At 56.2% G+C, this 18321-nt stretch overlaps 1 protein-coding gene across 10 annotated transcripts in view; it reads left to right on the top strand.

The window, feature by feature from the left end:
* PPFIA4 (PTPRF interacting protein alpha 4) overlaps positions 1-18321 on the top strand; it is a 168106-nt gene that overhangs the window by 117148 nt on the left and 32637 nt on the right. For 8 of the 10 annotated variants that reach the window (XM_084610904.1, XM_084610908.1, XM_084610911.1 and 5 more), the window contains exons 12-21: positions 835-897; positions 2470-2561; positions 4359-4500; positions 5573-5778; positions 7001-7241; positions 8103-8138; positions 14578-14711; positions 15640-15806; positions 16774-16867; positions 17297-17378. In XM_084610904.1, coding sequence (XP_084467030.1) covers positions 835-897; positions 2470-2561; positions 4359-4500; positions 5573-5778; positions 7001-7241; positions 8103-8138; positions 14578-14711; positions 15640-15806; positions 16774-16867; positions 17297-17378 — 1257 coding nt within the window. The remainder of the gene's footprint in view (positions 1-834; positions 898-2469; positions 2562-4358; positions 4501-5572; positions 5779-7000; positions 7242-8102; positions 8139-14577; positions 14712-15639; positions 15807-16773; positions 16868-17296; positions 17379-18321) is intronic. The other 2 variants (XM_084610912.1, XM_084610905.1) reach the window with 1 other exon arrangement.

The following is an 18321-nucleotide window of genomic DNA, read 5'->3' on the forward strand; positions in this document are numbered from 1 at the left end:
TGGAAAAACCAGGACTCGGATTTCCAACCCCACTGTGGGATTGGTCGTCCCTTTCTACTGGGAATTGGGCAGTGCTGCAAATCTCTGCAAATCTCACCTGCTGCCTCCCAGGCTGGTCACAAGCAGTCCCGATTCAGTGTTACTCGCTATTGTCCATATTGCGGTAACATCTGCAGGCCACTGTACAGGACGCTGCCAGGGAGCAGAAGGTCCCTGCCCCAAAGAGCTTACAGGCTAGCTAGGCGAGACTCCCACAGTGTGGGGAGCAGGGATGAGGCACATGGTGTGCGTGTGTGTGTATGTGGGGGGTGGTCTGTGGCGCATGCCGGATTGCTCGCCCTTCGCTTCAGGACTGGGGGATATTTCTCCTGTAGGAGCAGTGGGGGAAGGAACCTCACTGGTGTGAAGATGGAGCTTGGTAAATTTATGAAGGGGATGATATGACAGGCCTGTGATAGTGGGGCCTGGACTCGATGGCCTCAGAGGTCCCTTCCCATCAGATGTTCTTCTCATGGCTTGGGGCAGGCCTTGGGCAGGGCTGCGAAGTTTGCAGATATTGTTTATTCACATTCCATTTTGCGGCAGCTGCGGGTACCCGAGGAAGGGATTTTAAAGCAGATGGTTGATGCCACAGCTAGTTATTGCCAAGGTGGATCTGTCCGTGCGATGGCTCCCACTGCCAATCACTGCCAGCTGAGAGTCTGGAAAACGTCACCTTCTGTTCTGACGGGTGTCCATCAGCCTGGCCCCCTCTGAGGCTCATCGACCATGTGGGCACATGTCCACTGATTGAGCTAAACGGACTCTCTCTCTCTCTCTCTTTTTATGTTTAAGAATACATTGTTGCAAGAGCTGGAAAGCACCCAAAAGCAGATAGAGGCACAGCAGCATGACAAGGTACGTGCCGCTCCGGGGGGCTGCCTCACTCCCAGTCCCGTGCCCGTGGCAGCCACATCTATTGAAAACACCCTGGTTATGGGTTCAAGAGCCAGGATCCCAAAACGCCCAGCAGCACGAGTCCCATAAATAATGCCATGCCGTGGCGTGGGTGAAAGCTGCGAGTCCCACCAGCCCCTGGTATTATTTAACAGGCACATTCTCTCCAGTCTGAGCTGTCTCAAGATTTATCCTGCGCTCGTCCCCAGGGTAACCATGCCCCTTCCAAAGGGAGCATAAAGTTGGCCAGCTGATTCTTGCTCCCTGCCCCTTCCTCCTAGTTTATATGAGGGGGATTTGCAGAATAACTCGCGGGCTCTGGGGAAAGCCCTGCTAAGCAGGTGAAGTTTCCATAGAGTGAGTCTCCTGGACTATCTTGGTGCTTGCTGAAGGTGGTTCCACACTCAGGGCTGCCTGCCAGGGAAGCAGCTTGCCTGGTCCCTAGGAGCTCGCTCCATCTTGGAGTGACAATTGATCTCAGCCCGGCCTGCAGAAGGCCTTGAAGATGAGGAGCAGGACTTTGCCTCTCCCTTGCAGCTTGCTGAGAAGCCAGTGCGGGGTCTAAGCAGCCCTGCTTTCATCCCCGGGCCTCGCTCATAACTATCCTTGGGCTGCTCTCAGCTAGCCCTTCCTCTTTTATGCTGTCTGCTGCGCCCTGACCCTTCGGGATGTGTGAGCATGGCCTTAGCTGTCGGCATCTCCCGCTAGCAGGGCTATGGCTGCTCAGGGCGGTGCAGGGAACCAGATGTTTGGGAACTGACATGGTGCTCTGTGCTTGGCGGAAGGAGCATTTGGAGAAACCCAAGTTTTGATCCGTTTGCACACGGGACTGGAGCCTGGTGCGATGGTGTCACCTGGTCCTCGTCCATTTACACTAGCCCCCCGTCAAGTCATTGCTGATGCATCTAGTCTCATGAGCAGTGACTTGATGGGATGTGGCTGCCGCCTTCTGGGAAGGCAGGAGTTTGCCAGGCGGCGATAATGGTTTCCTGGCTCCAGTCCAGTCTGTGATGCCTCCTTGCCTAGCTGTGGCCTCTCCATTGGCAGCTATTAATTTATAATGGGGCCACTTAGTGCAGATGCAAGTTTCTGATTAGGAGAGAGCTGCTGGCTAGCTGGCAGTGGGAGGAGCTGGGCTAGAGGCAGATTTGGCTGCCAGGGCAGATTCCTTGCTGTCAGCCCTTTCGCTGGGATAAGTGCAAACCTTCACATGGCAAGGCGTGGAGCGAAAGCTGGAGATCCAAGTGGGGTCAGTTCTCCTTCGTGTAACAAACCAGCAACAGACTCCCATCATTTCCCTGTGTACGCATCTGTCTGTTCCCCCTGTAACACACCTAGCGGGCCCTGCAGAGGCCCTAGCAGCAGCATCACCGTTGCCTGCATTCCCCGTGGCTTTCCAGACACATTAAGACCGCCCAGAGCCTGGGACGGGTGTGATATTTTAAAACAGGTTTAACTGTAGAGAAACTAGATTCCCCAAAAGATGAGCTGCTCAGTACAAACTAACCTCCCGTCCCGTCTCTCTCTGAACAGAGAAGGTTGTCAGATGAAATTGACAAACTGAGGTCGGAGGTTGACCAGCTAAAGACAAGAAGCGGGACATTTGCGGACAGCGTACATACGAGGTAAGGACCTCGGGCTTGGCCACAGACTGTCTTGCTGCCCCGTGTGCACTGCATGCCAGCTTCCTGGGTGTGACGGGATCTATCAGGCCTTCTCTGCCCCCCTGCAGGAGCCATCGGTTTCCTCCCTGGCTCCGGGAAAATCCACTCAGACCAGGCTACCAGCGAGACAGCCAGCAGACTGGCCAGCAAGGCTGGCCTGCTTCTTCTCAGTGGCAGAGCTGGGGGAACTGGGAAGAGGAGGAGTTCCTCAGTGCTAGCCCAGAATCTCAGGGACAGGTCAGGCCTTTACCCTCAAGTACTACAATTAAGTGCTTGCATTTGAGGGATTTTTTTCCCCCATACTTAAAAATGCAGACAGCCGAATCCTGAGTTCATGATGCTGTTCAACTGTTGAGAGAGACCCGCAGCGCTTAGGTCACCCTGCTCCAAGCCGGTGGCCACAACTTACAGAGTAAGGCAGCGAACACCTGCAATCCCGCACAAGGTCCCTTAGGGGGCGCTGCAGAGCAGCCCCGCCTGCCACACTGGGCCATAGACCTGAACCGTGGGCGTGCTCAGGTTACTGCTCTCTCGGATTCTCTCCCTGCACCGTGAGCGGTGATTTAGGAGCGGCGCCGGTGTCTTTGGGGCTGGCAGGATCGAGCTGCAGATTGAGCTGAGACTAGCGCTGGGCTGCGGGAGTGGGAGGGGAAGCCCTGAAGTTTGCTGAGTCAGACCCAACGGCATTTGGATTCCCTTTCCGTGGCGGTAGCTTGAATGGGGTGTCAGGCGTTTCCAAAATGAAAATGCGTAGGGCGGAAGTCCCGCCGGGGTCCCATGGAACGTGGTGGGGAGAGTGGCTCAAACATATGCTATCCAAAAGGGTTTTTCCAATGAAATGAATAAAACCTGTCCATTTGTGGGAACCTCCCTGCCCCGAATGGTTGGTTTTAAACTGAAATTTTTCAGCTTTTCGATGAACCCCACAAAAAGGCTGAAGGAAAAAAAATTGACAAAAAGGAAACAGTTTTGGTTTTGTTGAACTTTTTGGTGGTGGTGCTGGGGGTTGGGTGGGCAGATGACTTCCCGGCCAGCTCTAGTGGCAGATCTTCACCACGGGGATGGGCTGAAGTGAACTATGGAGAAGAGAAGGCTGCAGGAGGATCTTGGGGGGCTTGAGTCCTGTCGGGAGGATCACAAGAGTTCGGATGAGAACTGTGTGAACTCAGGGGCTCACAGGGGAATGAGTAAACACACTGCAGGGCTTTTTCTTAGTGGCTCGGTTCTCTTAGCCAGGTGGTTGGTACCTGTACTGCCTAGCACATGGAGGTGCAAGAAAACATGGGCCATTACTTGGGTCCAGATCCTGATCTGTGTGGGAGTTAGATTCCTAAATATTTTTGAGGAGCGGGGCCTTGGGTACCAGTTGCATCACAGGTTGGCTGGTTACCTGCACTAGTTCTTGCTCACACCCACCAGGTGGAACTGCCTCTCCAGAGTCAGGGGTGGGGAGAAATTTCCCTGGGATCTAGAGACGGTGAGGTAGGGGCTTCACTTTCTTCCAGAGCCCTGAGCAGGCACTGTCAGTTCAGATCAGGTGGTCACAGCCCCGGGAGCTCAGACTTCCTCGTCTCCATCTCTTCTTCCCTTCAGTGCAAACCCGGGCCGGACACGGAGCGCACCGGCTCGGCCTGTGGGGTGGGGGACGGGTTTAGCAGCCTGCCGCATGAGCCAGCTCGTCCCGGGCAGGAGGGGATGCGCCTGTGCTGTCCTAACCGCAGCATTTCACACCGTGGCTCTTCTCCCTCGTTCTCGTAGGTCCCACGTGGGCAGCGCCACGGACCTCAGGTACCCCCTGAGCACTGGGGTTCATGCCCCCGCCGAGACCTTCGGGACGCCTCCTGGACTGCACCGGCCACAGAAGGGTCGGTTTGCAGCTCTGCGGGAAGAAGCCCCCAAGGTAAAATTCCCCAGGGTCGGCCTTGCTCCGAGTGCGGCTCGTGGCTGATCTCCAGCCAGCGGCTCCGAGGGCAGTGGCCGGCCTGCATGCAGGCTCCAGTTACGCCGGCGGCTTAGAGTGTGTTACGGATCTTTTGCAACTGAAACAGCTGTGGCAGCTGCCTGTGTCCTTTCGAATGAGGGGGGCTTTGCTGGGGTCATTAGGCAGGGACAGCTGCAGGGCTACTGCCCTAAACCCCCTTCTTAGCCAAGAGGTTCCTTATTGTGTGGGGAAGTGACTGGACCGTGGCCAGGCCAGCACTTACTCCCTGGTTTAAAGTGCAGGGTGAAGTGGGTGCACAGTGCCATTACACTACAGCACACGCACGTGGCGCGGGGCTGGCATGGGGGGTCGAGGGTCAGCGGAGCCGGCCGGTGTGCACTTACGGCCCTTGGTGAATAGAGAGCACTGCCCTGAGCAGAGTGTCTCTGTTCCTGCATTTCCCTGGGGAATGGGGAGGGCCTGGATCCTCTCACCAGGATCAGGCTTTGGGGCACCTGGGGGCCCTGTTCCATGGGACTTAGCACTGAGGGGCGGGGCTTTCCCTTCAGCTTGGCTTAAGGGGGCGTCCCCTCTCCCTGGGACCCAAGTTGAGAGGGAAGGGTCTCCCCGGGGCCCAGCTCTAGGGTGCGTGTGGGGGCCCCCTGCCCTGGGACCCAAATCTGGGGGCCCCTCTTCCCAGGAACCAGGTTGAGAGGGAAGGCTCTCCCCAGGGTCTGGGGGTCATATGGGGGGCCGTCTCCCCGGGGCCCAGCTCTGAGATTGCTGCAGGGCAGTGTGTTGGTGCCTTTGTGTACAAGAGTCTCCTGGCACAGTTGTGAGAGGGGGGCTCACACAGGAATGAGGGGCACTCGGCGACGCCTCGCCAGGGAGCAGACCCTGCCCCTACTCAAGGGGAGCCGTTGCTGGCTGCTTCACCTTGATGGCTTGGCCCAGCTGCTCAAAGTTAGGAGCCTAACTCCCATGGGTTGGGCCCTGGCCTCTGCTGCTTGGTGGGGAAGTAGTGACCTGTGTGGGGTCTGCCGTCTCTCAGGACTGGGAGCAGGCCCAGCCAGGCGGCGTCCTGGCCACCGTGTCTCACACCTTCGACAGCGACCTGGAAATCTCGGACGTGGAGGAGGATGATCGCGAGGCGCTCTTCAGCTCCATGGACGTGCTGTCCCCCAGTGGGCACTCCGACGCCCAGACCCTGGCCATCATGCTGCAGGAGCAGCTGGACGCCATCAATGAGGAGATCAGGTAGAATCTGCGGAGTGTCTGGTTCTGAGTGCAGCCGTGAGGGGCAGGAGGGCCGGGGATATGGGTGCAGGGGCAGGAGGAATTTGGGGAGGGGCAGGAGGGAAAGGGGAATTTGGGAGCCTGCAGGGGAATGTGGGGAGGGGCAGGAGGGAAGGGGGAATTTGGGGGCATGCAGGGGAATGTGGGAAGGGGCAGGAGGGAAGGGGGAATTTGGGGGCATGCAGGGGAATGTCGGGAGGGGCAGGAGGGAAGGGGGAATTTGGGAGCATGCAGGGGAATGTGGGAAGGGGCAGGAGGGAAGTGGGAATTTGGGAGCCTGCAGGGGAATGTGGGGAGGGGCAGGAGGGAAGGGGGAATTTGCGGGCATGCAGGGGAATGTGGGAAGGGGCAGGAGGGAAGGGGGAATTTGAGGGCATGCAGGGGAATGTGGGAAGGGGCAGGAGGGAAGGGGGAATTTGGGGGCGTGCAGGGGAATGTCGGGAGGGGCAGGAGGGAAGGGGAAATTTGGGGGCATGCAGGGGAATGTTGGGAAGGGGATTCTGGAGGACGGGGTGGGAATTTACCTGTACCCTCTGGCTGCTTTGCCCTGCTCTGGTGACCGAGATCCGCTGCAAACCCAGCAGACCGCGTCACTCAGCTCAGGGTACTTGTGCGGCCCAGAGTGGACGAAAGCAGCTGGAGCTTCCTCAGGACCATGGCGTGGGCATTCCAGCGGGCGGGAAGGATGGAAGGCTGAGATCCGGAATGATTTGGAGAGACGAAGCATCGTGGGGCAGCATCCTCTAGGGGCTCCTTGGGGCGTGTTCTCGTGTGACATTTTTAACTTAGAAAAGCCCTGGGAGCCTGCAGACGAAGCCCCGCTGTGCTGGAGTTATAGGGAAGGGTTCATATCAAAATACACTGCAGGGGCTCCTGAACAACCTTCCTTCCGCCTGGTCTTTGGGGGGGCCCCAGGGCCATCCCTTTTGCTCCTGAGGGACAGGGCCCGGCTGCCGCTGCTGGAGTGGAGAAGGGGGCCCCATGCAGCCTCCCTGAGAGGGGACAGGGGCCTCCTGGCACTGCAGTTGGGGGGCAGAGCCCTGTGGTGCCATCCCGTTTGGCCGCTGGAATCTGGCAGCCGCGGAGGCAGGAGGCGGGCCGGGGGACCCCCAGGAATGGCGACCGGGCCGTCGGCGGGGAAGCGGGAATTCTGCCACGCCTCACCCCGTCTGCAATTCCTCAGGATGATTCAAGAGGAGAAGGAATCCACGGAGCTGCGCGCTGAGGAGCTGGAGACCCGCGTCACGAGTGGCAGCATGGAGGGCCTGAACCTGATGCAGCTCCGCAAACGGGCTTCCATCCCCACCTCCCTGACAGCCCTGTCCCTGGCCAGCTCCTCGCCCCCGGTCAGCGGGCGCTCCACCCCGAAGCTGTCCTCTCGCAGCGCCGCTCAGGACCTGGACCGCATGGGGATCATGACGCTGGTGAGCCGGGCGGGGTGCGCTGGTGCCAGCCAAGGCCGCTGAACCCACAGGGGCCCGCGGGCGCCGCTCTGGGATCTCCCCACATAGCACCTGCCTGCCTGCCTGAGGGGGGGGGCGCAGAGCAGGGTGTCTCTGAGCCCTCAGGTGGCACCTCTGGATGCTGCTCACTGGAACTTCATGGCCCGTTGTGCGTTCATTCGCACGCCTGCTCCTGGCCGGCGCAACTCTGCTGTGCTGTTCCCAGTGGAAAGGGGGGCACGAGGAGGCCTGGAGGAGGCGGGGGCTGATGCAGGGGGCGAATGCAGGGTCAGTTACGAGGGCACAAGGGTGATGTGTGAATGAAGGTGGGGCGGGTGGGGGGCTGGATGGAAAGGTGGGTGTACCAAGCGTGGGAGTGTACGTGGCGGGTGCGGGGGAGGTGTACCCAGGCAGGGATGTGTGTGAGGGGTGTGGATGGAGGTGTAGTGTTGGCTGGGCAGGTGGACAGGGACCTGAGGGGGGGTGTAGTTGGGTTGGGTGTGAGGATGGCATTGTGTGTAGAACTGGGCAGGGGCTGGGTGTATGAGGGCGGTGTGGGGGTCTGAGAGCTGTCGGGGGCGTATGGGAGGGTAGCCGGGTGTGTGAGTGCGGGGGGTGTTGAAAGCCCAGTGTGTTTGTTGCCGTTTCCTTGCGTTGATTTGCCCAGCCCTAGGGAAAGCCGTGCATAGCGGGGTTCTCACCAGGGCCCGCACCTGGCTCTGTGGGCTGTCTGGGGTGGGCGTTTTGCAGTCAGCACCTCTGTCGCTTTGCTCTGCCCGCAGGGGAATTCTCAGCTAACTGCCTCCCTTTCTGTGTCTCTTTCTGTTTGCCTCTTGCAACCAGCCCAGTGACTTACGGAAGCACCGGAGGAAGCTGCTTGTGAGTCACTCTCTAATTCCTCTGGCTCTTGGACTCTCTCTCTTGCTCCCGTCCCAGGCCCCGCAGCGGTGCCTGTCGACTTGTTGAACTGCACGCGGGAGCTGCTCCTGTGTGTTTGTATGCTGAGGAATGAAAACTGGTCAGGGGGAAGGATTGTGAGCAATATGGGGCTGGGGCTGTGCCCTGGGATGTACATACGTTTGTACGGCACCTGGAACAGTAGGCTCTGATCCTGATGGGTGCTGCTGCAATATCTGTACATGGTCAGACAGAGGGGTGTGCTGAAAGTGGTCGGAACCCACTCTGCCTCTCCACGTTTTCCAGCATGGAGCTCCTAACGGAAAGGCCAAATCCCATCAGGCTGGGCCCAGGGTCTGTCCGTGGGACACAGGAGTGACCCTCAGCCATTCTCAGACACGTCCGCAGGAGACAGCAGAATGACTCGCCTGCAGCTCCGATCACCGCTGTCCAGCGCTGCCCCTTTCACTCCACACATCACTGCGGCACAGAAACGAGTGTCCTGCGGGCAGCCCAGGTGTGTGGGGAGAAACGGGGGCCAGGTGCTGCCTGGGATGCGAGCCAAGAGCTGTGTCACGTAACACGTACGCAGACAGGGCCCCTGCCGTCCCCTCTGTGTGAAGAGAGGCACTGTGCAGTACCGCTTACCCGGGAGAAATCCCTGGGGACCGGGGTTCTGGATTGCTGTCCCGGACAGTTCATGGCCTCGGATACGTGTGTACGCCAACTTTCATCGCATGTGCACAGCTCCTACGCTACGCCGAGGAGCTGGCTGTCTCCCTGGGCTCGCTTGGAGCCACCCCCAGGACTCTCCGGGCAGACGCCTGGGCCCATGGGGTCTTGGCATGCTTTGAATGCTGCTTGACAGGTCAGTGACGGCCAGGACTAGGATAACGAGCAGCACCTGTCGATGGATCCAGCCCGTGGGGGCGTTCGGTGGCGGGGAGTGGCCTTGGGAGCCCGCTGGCGTCTGTGGGACTGTGGCTGGGCGGTGTTGTTTTAGGGCCAGCTCAAGGACAGCAGCGTAGAAATCAGCCTTCATTCCCCGCTCTTCCGTAGGGTAGGGCCTGCTGGACAGAGCACAGCAGTGTGGTTGATCTGCGAACAGATCTTCGTTGCTGTGGAGAAAATGTCCTGCACAGCCCAGCCTGGTGCTATGTTCAAACTCCCCTCCCTCGGACACGGACGGGGTGCTTGCCTGTCTCTCAGACCCTTCCTGGTTGGCTTTGCCTGTGGGCCTCGTCCCACGAGCCGTTCCTGCTGCAGCAGCTGGTGCATGGGGTTCCCCAGAGGGCAGTGTGGAGGAGGAGGGCACTTTATCCCAGTCTAGGTGCCGACAGCTCGGGAGAGCTCCGAGTGCGTGGATGGAACCAGCTCGAGGCTGGGATGGGTTTTGAAGGGAAAACCCTGAGCGATGGCCGGTGAGAGGCGCTCGGGCCCAAAAGTTAAAACGGACATGGCGGGAAGAAGGAAGAGATAATAAGCAACGGGCCAGAGCAACGCCGGTGACTTTCAGAGCACAGCGAGGAAGGTCCCGAGTCAAGGAGCCAGCTGGAGCGTGAGCACAGCCTGGCTAGTGCATTAGCCCTTATTACTGCCCTGCCCGGGTATTTGAACAACAGTGTCCCAGGCATTTGACGGACAGGCCCAGGGTGTCTCTGCCCTGCAGCTGGTGTGCACACGCCTGCCTGCAGCCCTGGGTAATTACTCACAGGGCTCGCCCCTGGTGCTGCTCCCGTACCAGAGCTGGCTCCATCAAAGCTAGCCCAGGCGAGCTGCAGTGACACCCCGTGATTGCAGTGTAGACACACCCCGAGAGACCAGATCCCCTGCCCCAAGAAACAGTGTAGCGGGGCCACGTACAAGTCAGGAGCACGGATGGCAGAGGTGAGGCCCGGAGGTGCTGATATACACAGTAGCAGACTCCTGTCCGGGGCAGGCAGCAAGGCAGAGCTTAGGCTCCTGGACAGAGAGGGGCTATTCTGCCCTTGTCTAGGTGCAGTGCAGAATCACACTGGCTTGCCTGTTCCATCTGCTAGCCCATATTTGCCCTCTGTCACAGGCTAGCCCCAGTCCTGCTCTCTGGATGGATAGCCAGGTGTTGTGCATGGGCATAACTGCTGGACCCCCACATGTTGCGAAGCCCCCTGGCTCTGGGAGGAGACTGGTCACTGTTCTGGGCTTACTCACTCCGCATCCAGACCCCGTGTCCACTGCCATTCTGGGACAGTGGGATCCTGCAGTCACAGATGGGGAGAGAATCTGAGTGACTAGCCCAAAGTCACAGAGAGGGTCTGTGGCAGAGCAGGGATTTGAACCCAGGTCTCCCAGGTGCTGGGGTCATGCATTGCCCACCAGACCAGCCTTCCTCTGGGAACTATGCACCGCCTGCCTTCTTCCTGTTTTTATTAAGAGCAGGTAGACAAACCCGTCAGGGATGGTCTAGACAAGACTAGTCCTGCCATGAGTGCAGAAGACAGGATTTATGACCTCTTGCGGTCCCTTCCAGTCCTACGATTGTGTGATTCAACTAATGAGGCTCTCCTTCCAGGGATGCTCTGACGTCCTGCCCTGTGCACAGACTCTAGAATAACTTCCAGAAAAATCTCAGTTTGTGTTTGGAGAGAATCCAAGGAAAGGCAGCAACAGCGAGAGGAGCCTGAGGGCCTGACCTGTGGAGAGAGACTAGCCGAGCGTGCGGGCAACGGGAACCATGAGGGGATGATACCGGGGTCTCCGTTGCCAGAGGCTATCGCACAAGAGAGGAAGCACCATTAGATTCAGAGATTCCAGGAGAGCAGCCTGTAGCTCTGACAGACACATCTCACAACCAGAGCACCTGGACAGTTCATCGTCTTGCTGAGGGAAGTCAAGCCCCCCGGACTAGGGTCATCAGCGAGGAGAAAGGAAAAAGCCCTTCAGTGTGAGAGAACGGTCCTGCACTGGGGCAGGGAATGGGCGGGAGGACACAGGAGCTCTCTCCCAACCTTGGCATCTATGGTCCTGCTGCCGCTCCTGCATTCATTAGTGCAGCTGCCATGCCTGCCTGCGCGTTCCCTCCTGCTGCTGGTTGTGCAGGCAGCCCGTCTGGCTGCACGCATCCCCGTCACACCTGCATGCATCGGCCCACAGGCTGCAACCACCTGTGCCTGTGTTCCATTGTGCGGCCTGCCCCAGACTTTGCCGTCTGAGCAAAGATGTGTAGAAAGAATAGTCAATATGGCAGGCGACCAGCTTGGCTTAACAGTGACATCCTTGCTGATCTTAAACACAAAAAAGAAGCTTACAAGAAGTGGAAGATTGGACAAATGACCAGGGAAGAGTATAAAAATATTGCTCGGGCATGTAGGAGTGAAATCAGGAAGGCCAAATCACACCTGGAGTTGCAGCTAGCAAGAGATGTTAAAAGTAACAAGAAGGGTTTCTTCAGGTATGTTAGCAACAAGAAGAAAGTCAAGGAAAGTGTGGGCCCCTTACTGAATGAGGGAGGCTACCTAGTGACAGAGGATGAGGGAAAAGCTAATGTACTCAATGCTTTTTTTGCCTCTGTCTTCATGAACAAGGTCAGCTCCCAGACTGCTGCACTGGGCAGCACAGCATGGGGAGGAGGTGACCAGCACTCCATGGAGAAAGAAGTGTTTCGGGACTATTTAGAAAAGCTGGACAAGCACAAGTCCATGGGGCAAGACGCACTGCATCTGAGAGTGCTAAAGGAGTTGGTGGATGTGATTGCAGAGCCATTGGCCATTATCTTTGAAAACTCATGGTGATTGGGGGACGTCCCGGATGACTGGAAAAAAAGCTAATGTAGTGCCCATCTTTAAAAAAAGGAAGGAGGAGGATCCAGGGAACTACAGGCCAGTCAGCCTCACCTCAGTCCCTGGAAAAATCATGGAGCAGGTCCTCAAGGAATCAATTCTGAAGCACTTAGAGAAGAGGAAAATGATCAGGAACAGTCAGCATGGATTCACCAAGGGCAAGTCATGCCTGACTAATCTAATTGCCTTCTATGATGAGATAACTGGCCCTGTGGATGATGGGAAAGCAGTGGACGTGTTATTCCTTGACTTTAGCAAAGCTTTTGACATGGTCTCCCACAGTATTCTTGCCAGCAAGTTAAAGTAGTATGGGCTGGATGAATGGACGATAAGGTGGATAGAAAGCTGGTTAGATCATCAGGCTCAACGGGTAGTGATCAATGGCTCCATGTCTAGTTGGCAGCCGGTATCAAGTGGAGTGCCCCAAGGGTCGGTCCTGGGGCCGGTTTTGTTCAGTATCTTCATTAATGATCTGGAGGATGGTGTGGATTACACCCTCAGCAAGTTTGCAGATGACACTAAACTGGGAGGAGAGGTAGATACGCTGGAGGGTAGGGATAGGATACAGAGGGCCCTAGACAAATTAGAGGATTGGGCCAAAAGAAATCTGATGAGGTTCAGCAAGGACAAGGGCAGAGTCCTGCACTTAGGACGGAAGAATCCCATGCACCGCTACAGACTAGGGACCGAATGGCTAGGCAGCAGTTCTGCAGAAAAGGACCTAGGGGTTACAGTGGGCGAGAAGCTGGATATGAGTCAACAGTGTGCCCTTGTTGCCAAGAAGACCAATGGCATTTTGGGCTGTATAAGTAGGGGCATTGCCAGCAGATCGAGGGACGTGATTGTTCCCCTCTATTCGACATTGATGAGGCCTCATCTGGATTACTGGGTCCAGTTTTGGGCCCCACACTACAAGAAGGATGTGGAAAAATTGGAAAGCGTCCCGTGGAGGGCAACAAAAATGATTAGGGGACTGGAACACGACTTATGAGGAGAGGCTGAGGGAACTGGGATTGTTTAGTCTCTGGAAGAGAAGAATGAGGGGGGTTTGATAGGTGCTTTCAACTACCTGAAAGGGGGTTCCAAAGAGGATGGATCTAGACTGTTCTCAGTGGCAGCAGATGACAGAACGAGGAGTAATGGTCTCAAGTTGCAGTGGGGGAGGTTTAGGTTGGATATTAGGAAAAACTTTTTCACTAGGAGGGTGGTGAAGCACTGGAGTGCGTTACCTAGGGAGGTGGTGGAATCTCCTTCCTTTGAAGTTTTTAAGGTCAGGCTTGACAAAGCCCTGGCTGGGATGATTTAGTTGGGGATTGGTCCTGCTTTGAGCAGGGGGTTGGACTAGATGACCTCCTGAGGTCCCTTCCAACCCTGATATTCTATGATGTCTGCCAGCATCCGTGGCCATCTCCCTGCTCCAGAGCCAAGTCTTTTGTATGGTGCAGGGAAGCCCGTTTGCCATCTCTGCCGTGGTCCTTCAGGTGCCCCAGTGTCAGGCTCAGTGCCAGCAGGGATCTGTGCCGAGGGGAGAGCATTCCACCTGGCATGGATACGGGGGCAGACTCAGGAGCTGTGTTTTCCTCTCGACTCACACCAAGAGCTCTATGCAAGCAGGGTGGAGTCCTTGCTAATGCCTCCTAGGAAGCAGCCACAGGAGGATTTCAAATGTGCCAGCTGCGGATGTTGCTGCTCTGCCTCGACCGTGGCCCCAACCCAGATCCCGGCACCAACGGTGTCACTTGTCCACACACTCCACTCCCACGTGTAGCTTCTTTCCCATTTGATGCCCACTCATGCAGTCCCTCTAGCCCCGGAGCGTGTGGGGCCAGAGGCCTGCATACAGATCGGCCAGCCAGAAAAGCCATCGCTGCATTAGTCAAGGAGGGAACGACCTCCCTTCCCCCTCAACACCCCGACCTCACCATGGAGGACAGGCACCCAACCAAAACTGGGGCAGTTTCGCCCAGATCCACGAAGGGACTCAGGCTCCGAATTTCCATTGATGTCAGTGGAAGTTAGAAGCCCAAACACCTTTGTGGATTTGGGCCGTCGTGCCATGGGGTGGGAGGGTGTCCGGGCCAGTGCGAGGTTATTGCCTGGGCCCAGTGGGGAGCTGCAAAGATGTCGGGCCGACTCATCTAACTGGTGCCCACCGCTTGTAGGATCCCTGCAGCGGATGTCTGCTCCTTTAGCCCACGGGGCCTCCGGGGGACTGGGTGCAGGCTGAATCCAAGGCTAGGACATGGGCATGTTTCCGTTGGAATTTAGGGAGACTGCTCATTCCCGCACAGCATTGTGGGACCCAAAAGGGCACCTCCTTTCTCTGCCACGCCCCACTCTTATCAGGTTCTCTCTCTGCCCTTTATGGGCACGTCGCCCCCTGCTGGTCTGGGAACAGGCCCTCACCTGGGCTCTGGTTCGGGGCATGCTGTGAGAAGAGGCTGTCGTGGCGCACAAAAACCACTGAGGCCCTGTTCTCACTTCATTTTTAAAGGCACTGGCTGGCTAGCTGCTCCTGGGGCTGGGCGTGTCTGTTAGAGGCGGGTTAGCTCTGGAGGCAGGGATCTTTGCTGTTTAACCTCACCGCTCCACTGTTTGTTTAGTCGCCAGCCGCTCGGGATGAGAACCGAGAAGATAAAACCACCATAAAATGTGAGACTTCCCCTCCTTCCTCACCCAGGACACTGCGGCTGGAGAAGCTGGGGCATCCTGCCCTCAGTCAGGAGGATGGCAAAAGGTACGGGGGGCAGGAGGGGGCCTGGCAAGCGGATGCACTCTGCCAGCGCCACCTCTCATGGTGTGTGGTGGAGCAGGGAAACCCTCCTACAAGCCATGGGGATGGAAATAATAAAGGCACCAGATGCTTTAAACACCAGACCTGATGTCATAGGTGAGCAGGGATCTGGCAGGACTAAGGCTGTGGATGGTGGCCTTTGGGCTTCTGGGCTAGACGACTGGGCCCATACTGGTGACTCAGGGCTCTCCCTCACAGCCTAGAGAGGCTGGGAGTGGTGCGTACCCTATGATAATTCCCAAGTAGTAGGGCTCAGCGACTTGACCTCATCCACTCTGCTTGGAACCCGGGGTTCGCCAGGCATCACGTTCCGAGGCGAGGGTGGTTGGGAATGAGAAGACGGACGATGGCTCCCAACTTGTATCCCTCCGGCCGAACACAGATCGCCGGAGAAACCGTGTCAGATGAGGCTCGGTTCACCGCCTCCGTTGAGTTAGCCCGGAACGGAGGTGAACAGCGAGGATATGTTCTCTTCTAGCCAGGGCGGATGGTAAAGGTGGCCAAGCGCTAGGTGTGAGGGACCTACCCCCTCTGGAACCAAAGGCTCTTTGTCTTCCCACGGCACATAACCGTGGGACCCGGGCGGTTTGCTGTGTGCGTCCTTGGCCAGCATCTCTTTTCCCCCACTGCTCGGCAGTGCCAGAGGCTGGCCGTGCATGGCTACTGCTCAGTTCCTGTGTGTGCAGTCTGGAGTGCGTGGTGTGTAAACACAAAGAAGGTTTACTGCTCCCTTGGGGGAGTAGCAGGCTCTGGGGGGGACGTCTGGGTTTCCCTGCTCATTGCTCCGGGTGCTGCTACTTGGTGCTGCTCCAAATAAAGAACAATCTGAAGGTTTTGCCTGTTCTCTCTTCCCCCCTGCCCCCTTTCTTAGCTCTTTGGAGGAGCAGACAAGCAACCTGAGCAGCAGTACCAGCAGCCAGGACTCCCTGCACAAAGGCTCCAAGAGAAAAGGAATCAAATCTTCCATTGGGCGCTTGTTCGGCAAGAAAGAGAAAGGCCGTCTGATTCAGCTGAGCCGAGACGGAGCCACCGGCCACGGTCTGAGTCTCTTCCTTCCCCTGTAAAGAAGGGCAGGGTGTGATGTGGGGTGACAGGCCCTGGGAAGCACCTTCCGAGTGGCTGTCTCTCTTGCTTGGGATTCAGCATGAGAGACTGGGGGGAGAGGGGGGCTGCTGTCTGTGCGGCAGGTGCAGAGTGGGGAACCAAGCCTTGTTCTAGGCAGGGTTAGGTCTCTGTTAAACAGTTAGCCCTGCTCTGAAGGACTGTGTCCTTACAGTCTCTGGGCATGCACGGCCATGCTACAGCTGCTGACTTTGGCTTGGCCTCTATGCAGGGGCAGCGACGTCTGTCAGGGTGGGTGATTCTTTAGTGTTCTAGCAGGACCGGTATAACCCCTCATGTGGGTACAGTTATACTGATATAAAGGTGCATTGCTTATTCCCCTTTCCATGCTAGAGTGTAGACGTAGCCTCACGCACATTCATAGCAGGATAACTGCAGCCACAAGAGTGGAGCTGTCCGGCTAGAACCATACCCGCCGAATTGACGGGGCCCAACGGTTGGGTGTAGGTCAGAGCTTAACGCTACCTCCTATTGCTCCTCGCTCATTCGATGCCTTAATTCCCTCAAATTTGCTTTCCTGAAATCTTACCCTGCTGCCGGGCTAGATACATTCTGCAAAGCCCTCTGAAATGCAGAGCATGTCGGAAGTGCTAAGTACGATATTGTTGTAATTATAAAGCTCTTGACGTCAAAGGGAATGGGACATCTGGAAGAACTGGATGGAAAAAAAAAACCCTTGGTTGGCCTCACCAAAGGGTCCAGAGACTGTGGGGTGGGTAGCATCTGTTGTACTGTAAATGGGTCGGAGTGGGCGTGTCGCCCTCTCTGTCATGGGTCCCACGTGGCACAGCACTAGGCAGGTGGCCGTGACTGCTTGGGGGCAGGAGCTGGGGACTAGACGATGGCTAGTCTAATCTTCGAAACGGTTTGACTCCTTTCCTAGTTCTGATGTCCGATCCTGAGCTCAGCATACAAGATTCGCTGGGACTTGGCAAACTGGGAGCCCAAGCAGAGAGGGACCGGCGGCTGAGGAAGAAGTAAGCATGCCTGTTTCTCTGCTCCTGTGTGAGGCAGGGAGGGGGAGTCCTGCAAGCTGGCAGCAAGGCTTGGCCGATCTGGGAATCCTGAATCCCGAGTCTCTCTCTCTCCACCCAGGTCCTGCTGAGCCGAGACATCTGGTCACCACTCCCTTTCCTGAGTCAGCCATACCTCTATTATTGTGTTGCTAAGTACAGTGTCCTACTGCCTGTAGCGATTGCTTCTGTGCCCATTGTACTTCTGCTGGGTTTGTCCATATGTACCTGTGTCTTGCAGATAACTGTCTTCAGCATCCTCTTCTTAGCTCCCACCACGTTGACTGAAGGTGTGGGAGGTAGTGAGCCTGCAGCACTTGGTAGAGGCAGTGTGTGTGTGCGTGGAGAACCTGGCCCTCAGTGCCTAACTCTTCCCTCACCGTTTCCTTCCAGGCATGAGCTTTTGGAAGATGCTCGAAGGAAAGGCATGCCCTTTGCTCAGTGGGATGGACCGACGGTGGTCTCTTGGCTGGAGGTGAGGCTGGGCATTTTAGTGGAGAGGTTGACACTGTCGCAAATAGAGCTGGGCGAAAAATTTTGGACGGATAGTTTATTTGCTGAAAAGTGCAGGTTTTGGTCAACCGAAATGATTTGCGGATTTGGGTTGAATTCAGTGGATAGTTTTGGCAGGAGGAAGAAGCTGTAACCTTTCATTTTGACATTGTCTAATTGAACAGCTTCATTTTGTTGAGCTAGATTTGTGAAAATGAACATAAAAAGGGGTAAAAAACAAACCCAACCCTGAACACGAAACCAAAAAAAACACCCCAAATTCATTCCAGGTTGAACAAAATGTTTTGTTTGACCCAACTTTAATTTTTTGTTTGTTGTTTTGTTTTTCATTTCAACCTGAAATGGATTTTTGTTTTTTTGTGTTTTTTTTTGGTTCATCCACCAAACTGGGAAATTGTTTATTCGCTCAGCTCGAGACAGGAACATATCCATTGTGCGACTCACAATAGACCTTGTGTTCGTGCTATTCCTCTCCCCTCTTCTGCGGTACATAAATCGGACCTAAAAATACAAAAGTGGCACATCACACTACTTTTTAAAGCGAGGTGAAACTTGGGGGTACGCAGGACAAATCAAACTCCTGAAAGGGGGACAGTATTCTGGAAAGGTTGAGAGCCACTGGTCTCGGGACCGCAGCCGGGGATGGGGGGCACTTGGGTACAGCCCCTGGGCACTACAGTATTGAAACATGGCTGACTTTCTCATTTTTGTCATAGGATTATAAAATAAAGCAGTTGGAAAATAAATATTGTACTTACATTTCCGTGTATAGTATATGGCCCAGTATAAAGAAGTCATTCTCTGTATGAAATTTTAGTTTGTACTGACTTTGCTAGTGCTGTTTATGTCGCCTGTTGTAAAACTAGGCAAATCTCTAGATGAGTTGATGTACCCCCGGAAGACCT

This window comes from Lepidochelys olivacea, assembly GCF_965140295.1.
Source record: "Lepidochelys olivacea isolate rLepOli2 genome assembly, chromosome: 21".
Lineage (NCBI taxonomy): Eukaryota > Metazoa > Chordata > Testudines > Cheloniidae > Lepidochelys > Lepidochelys olivacea.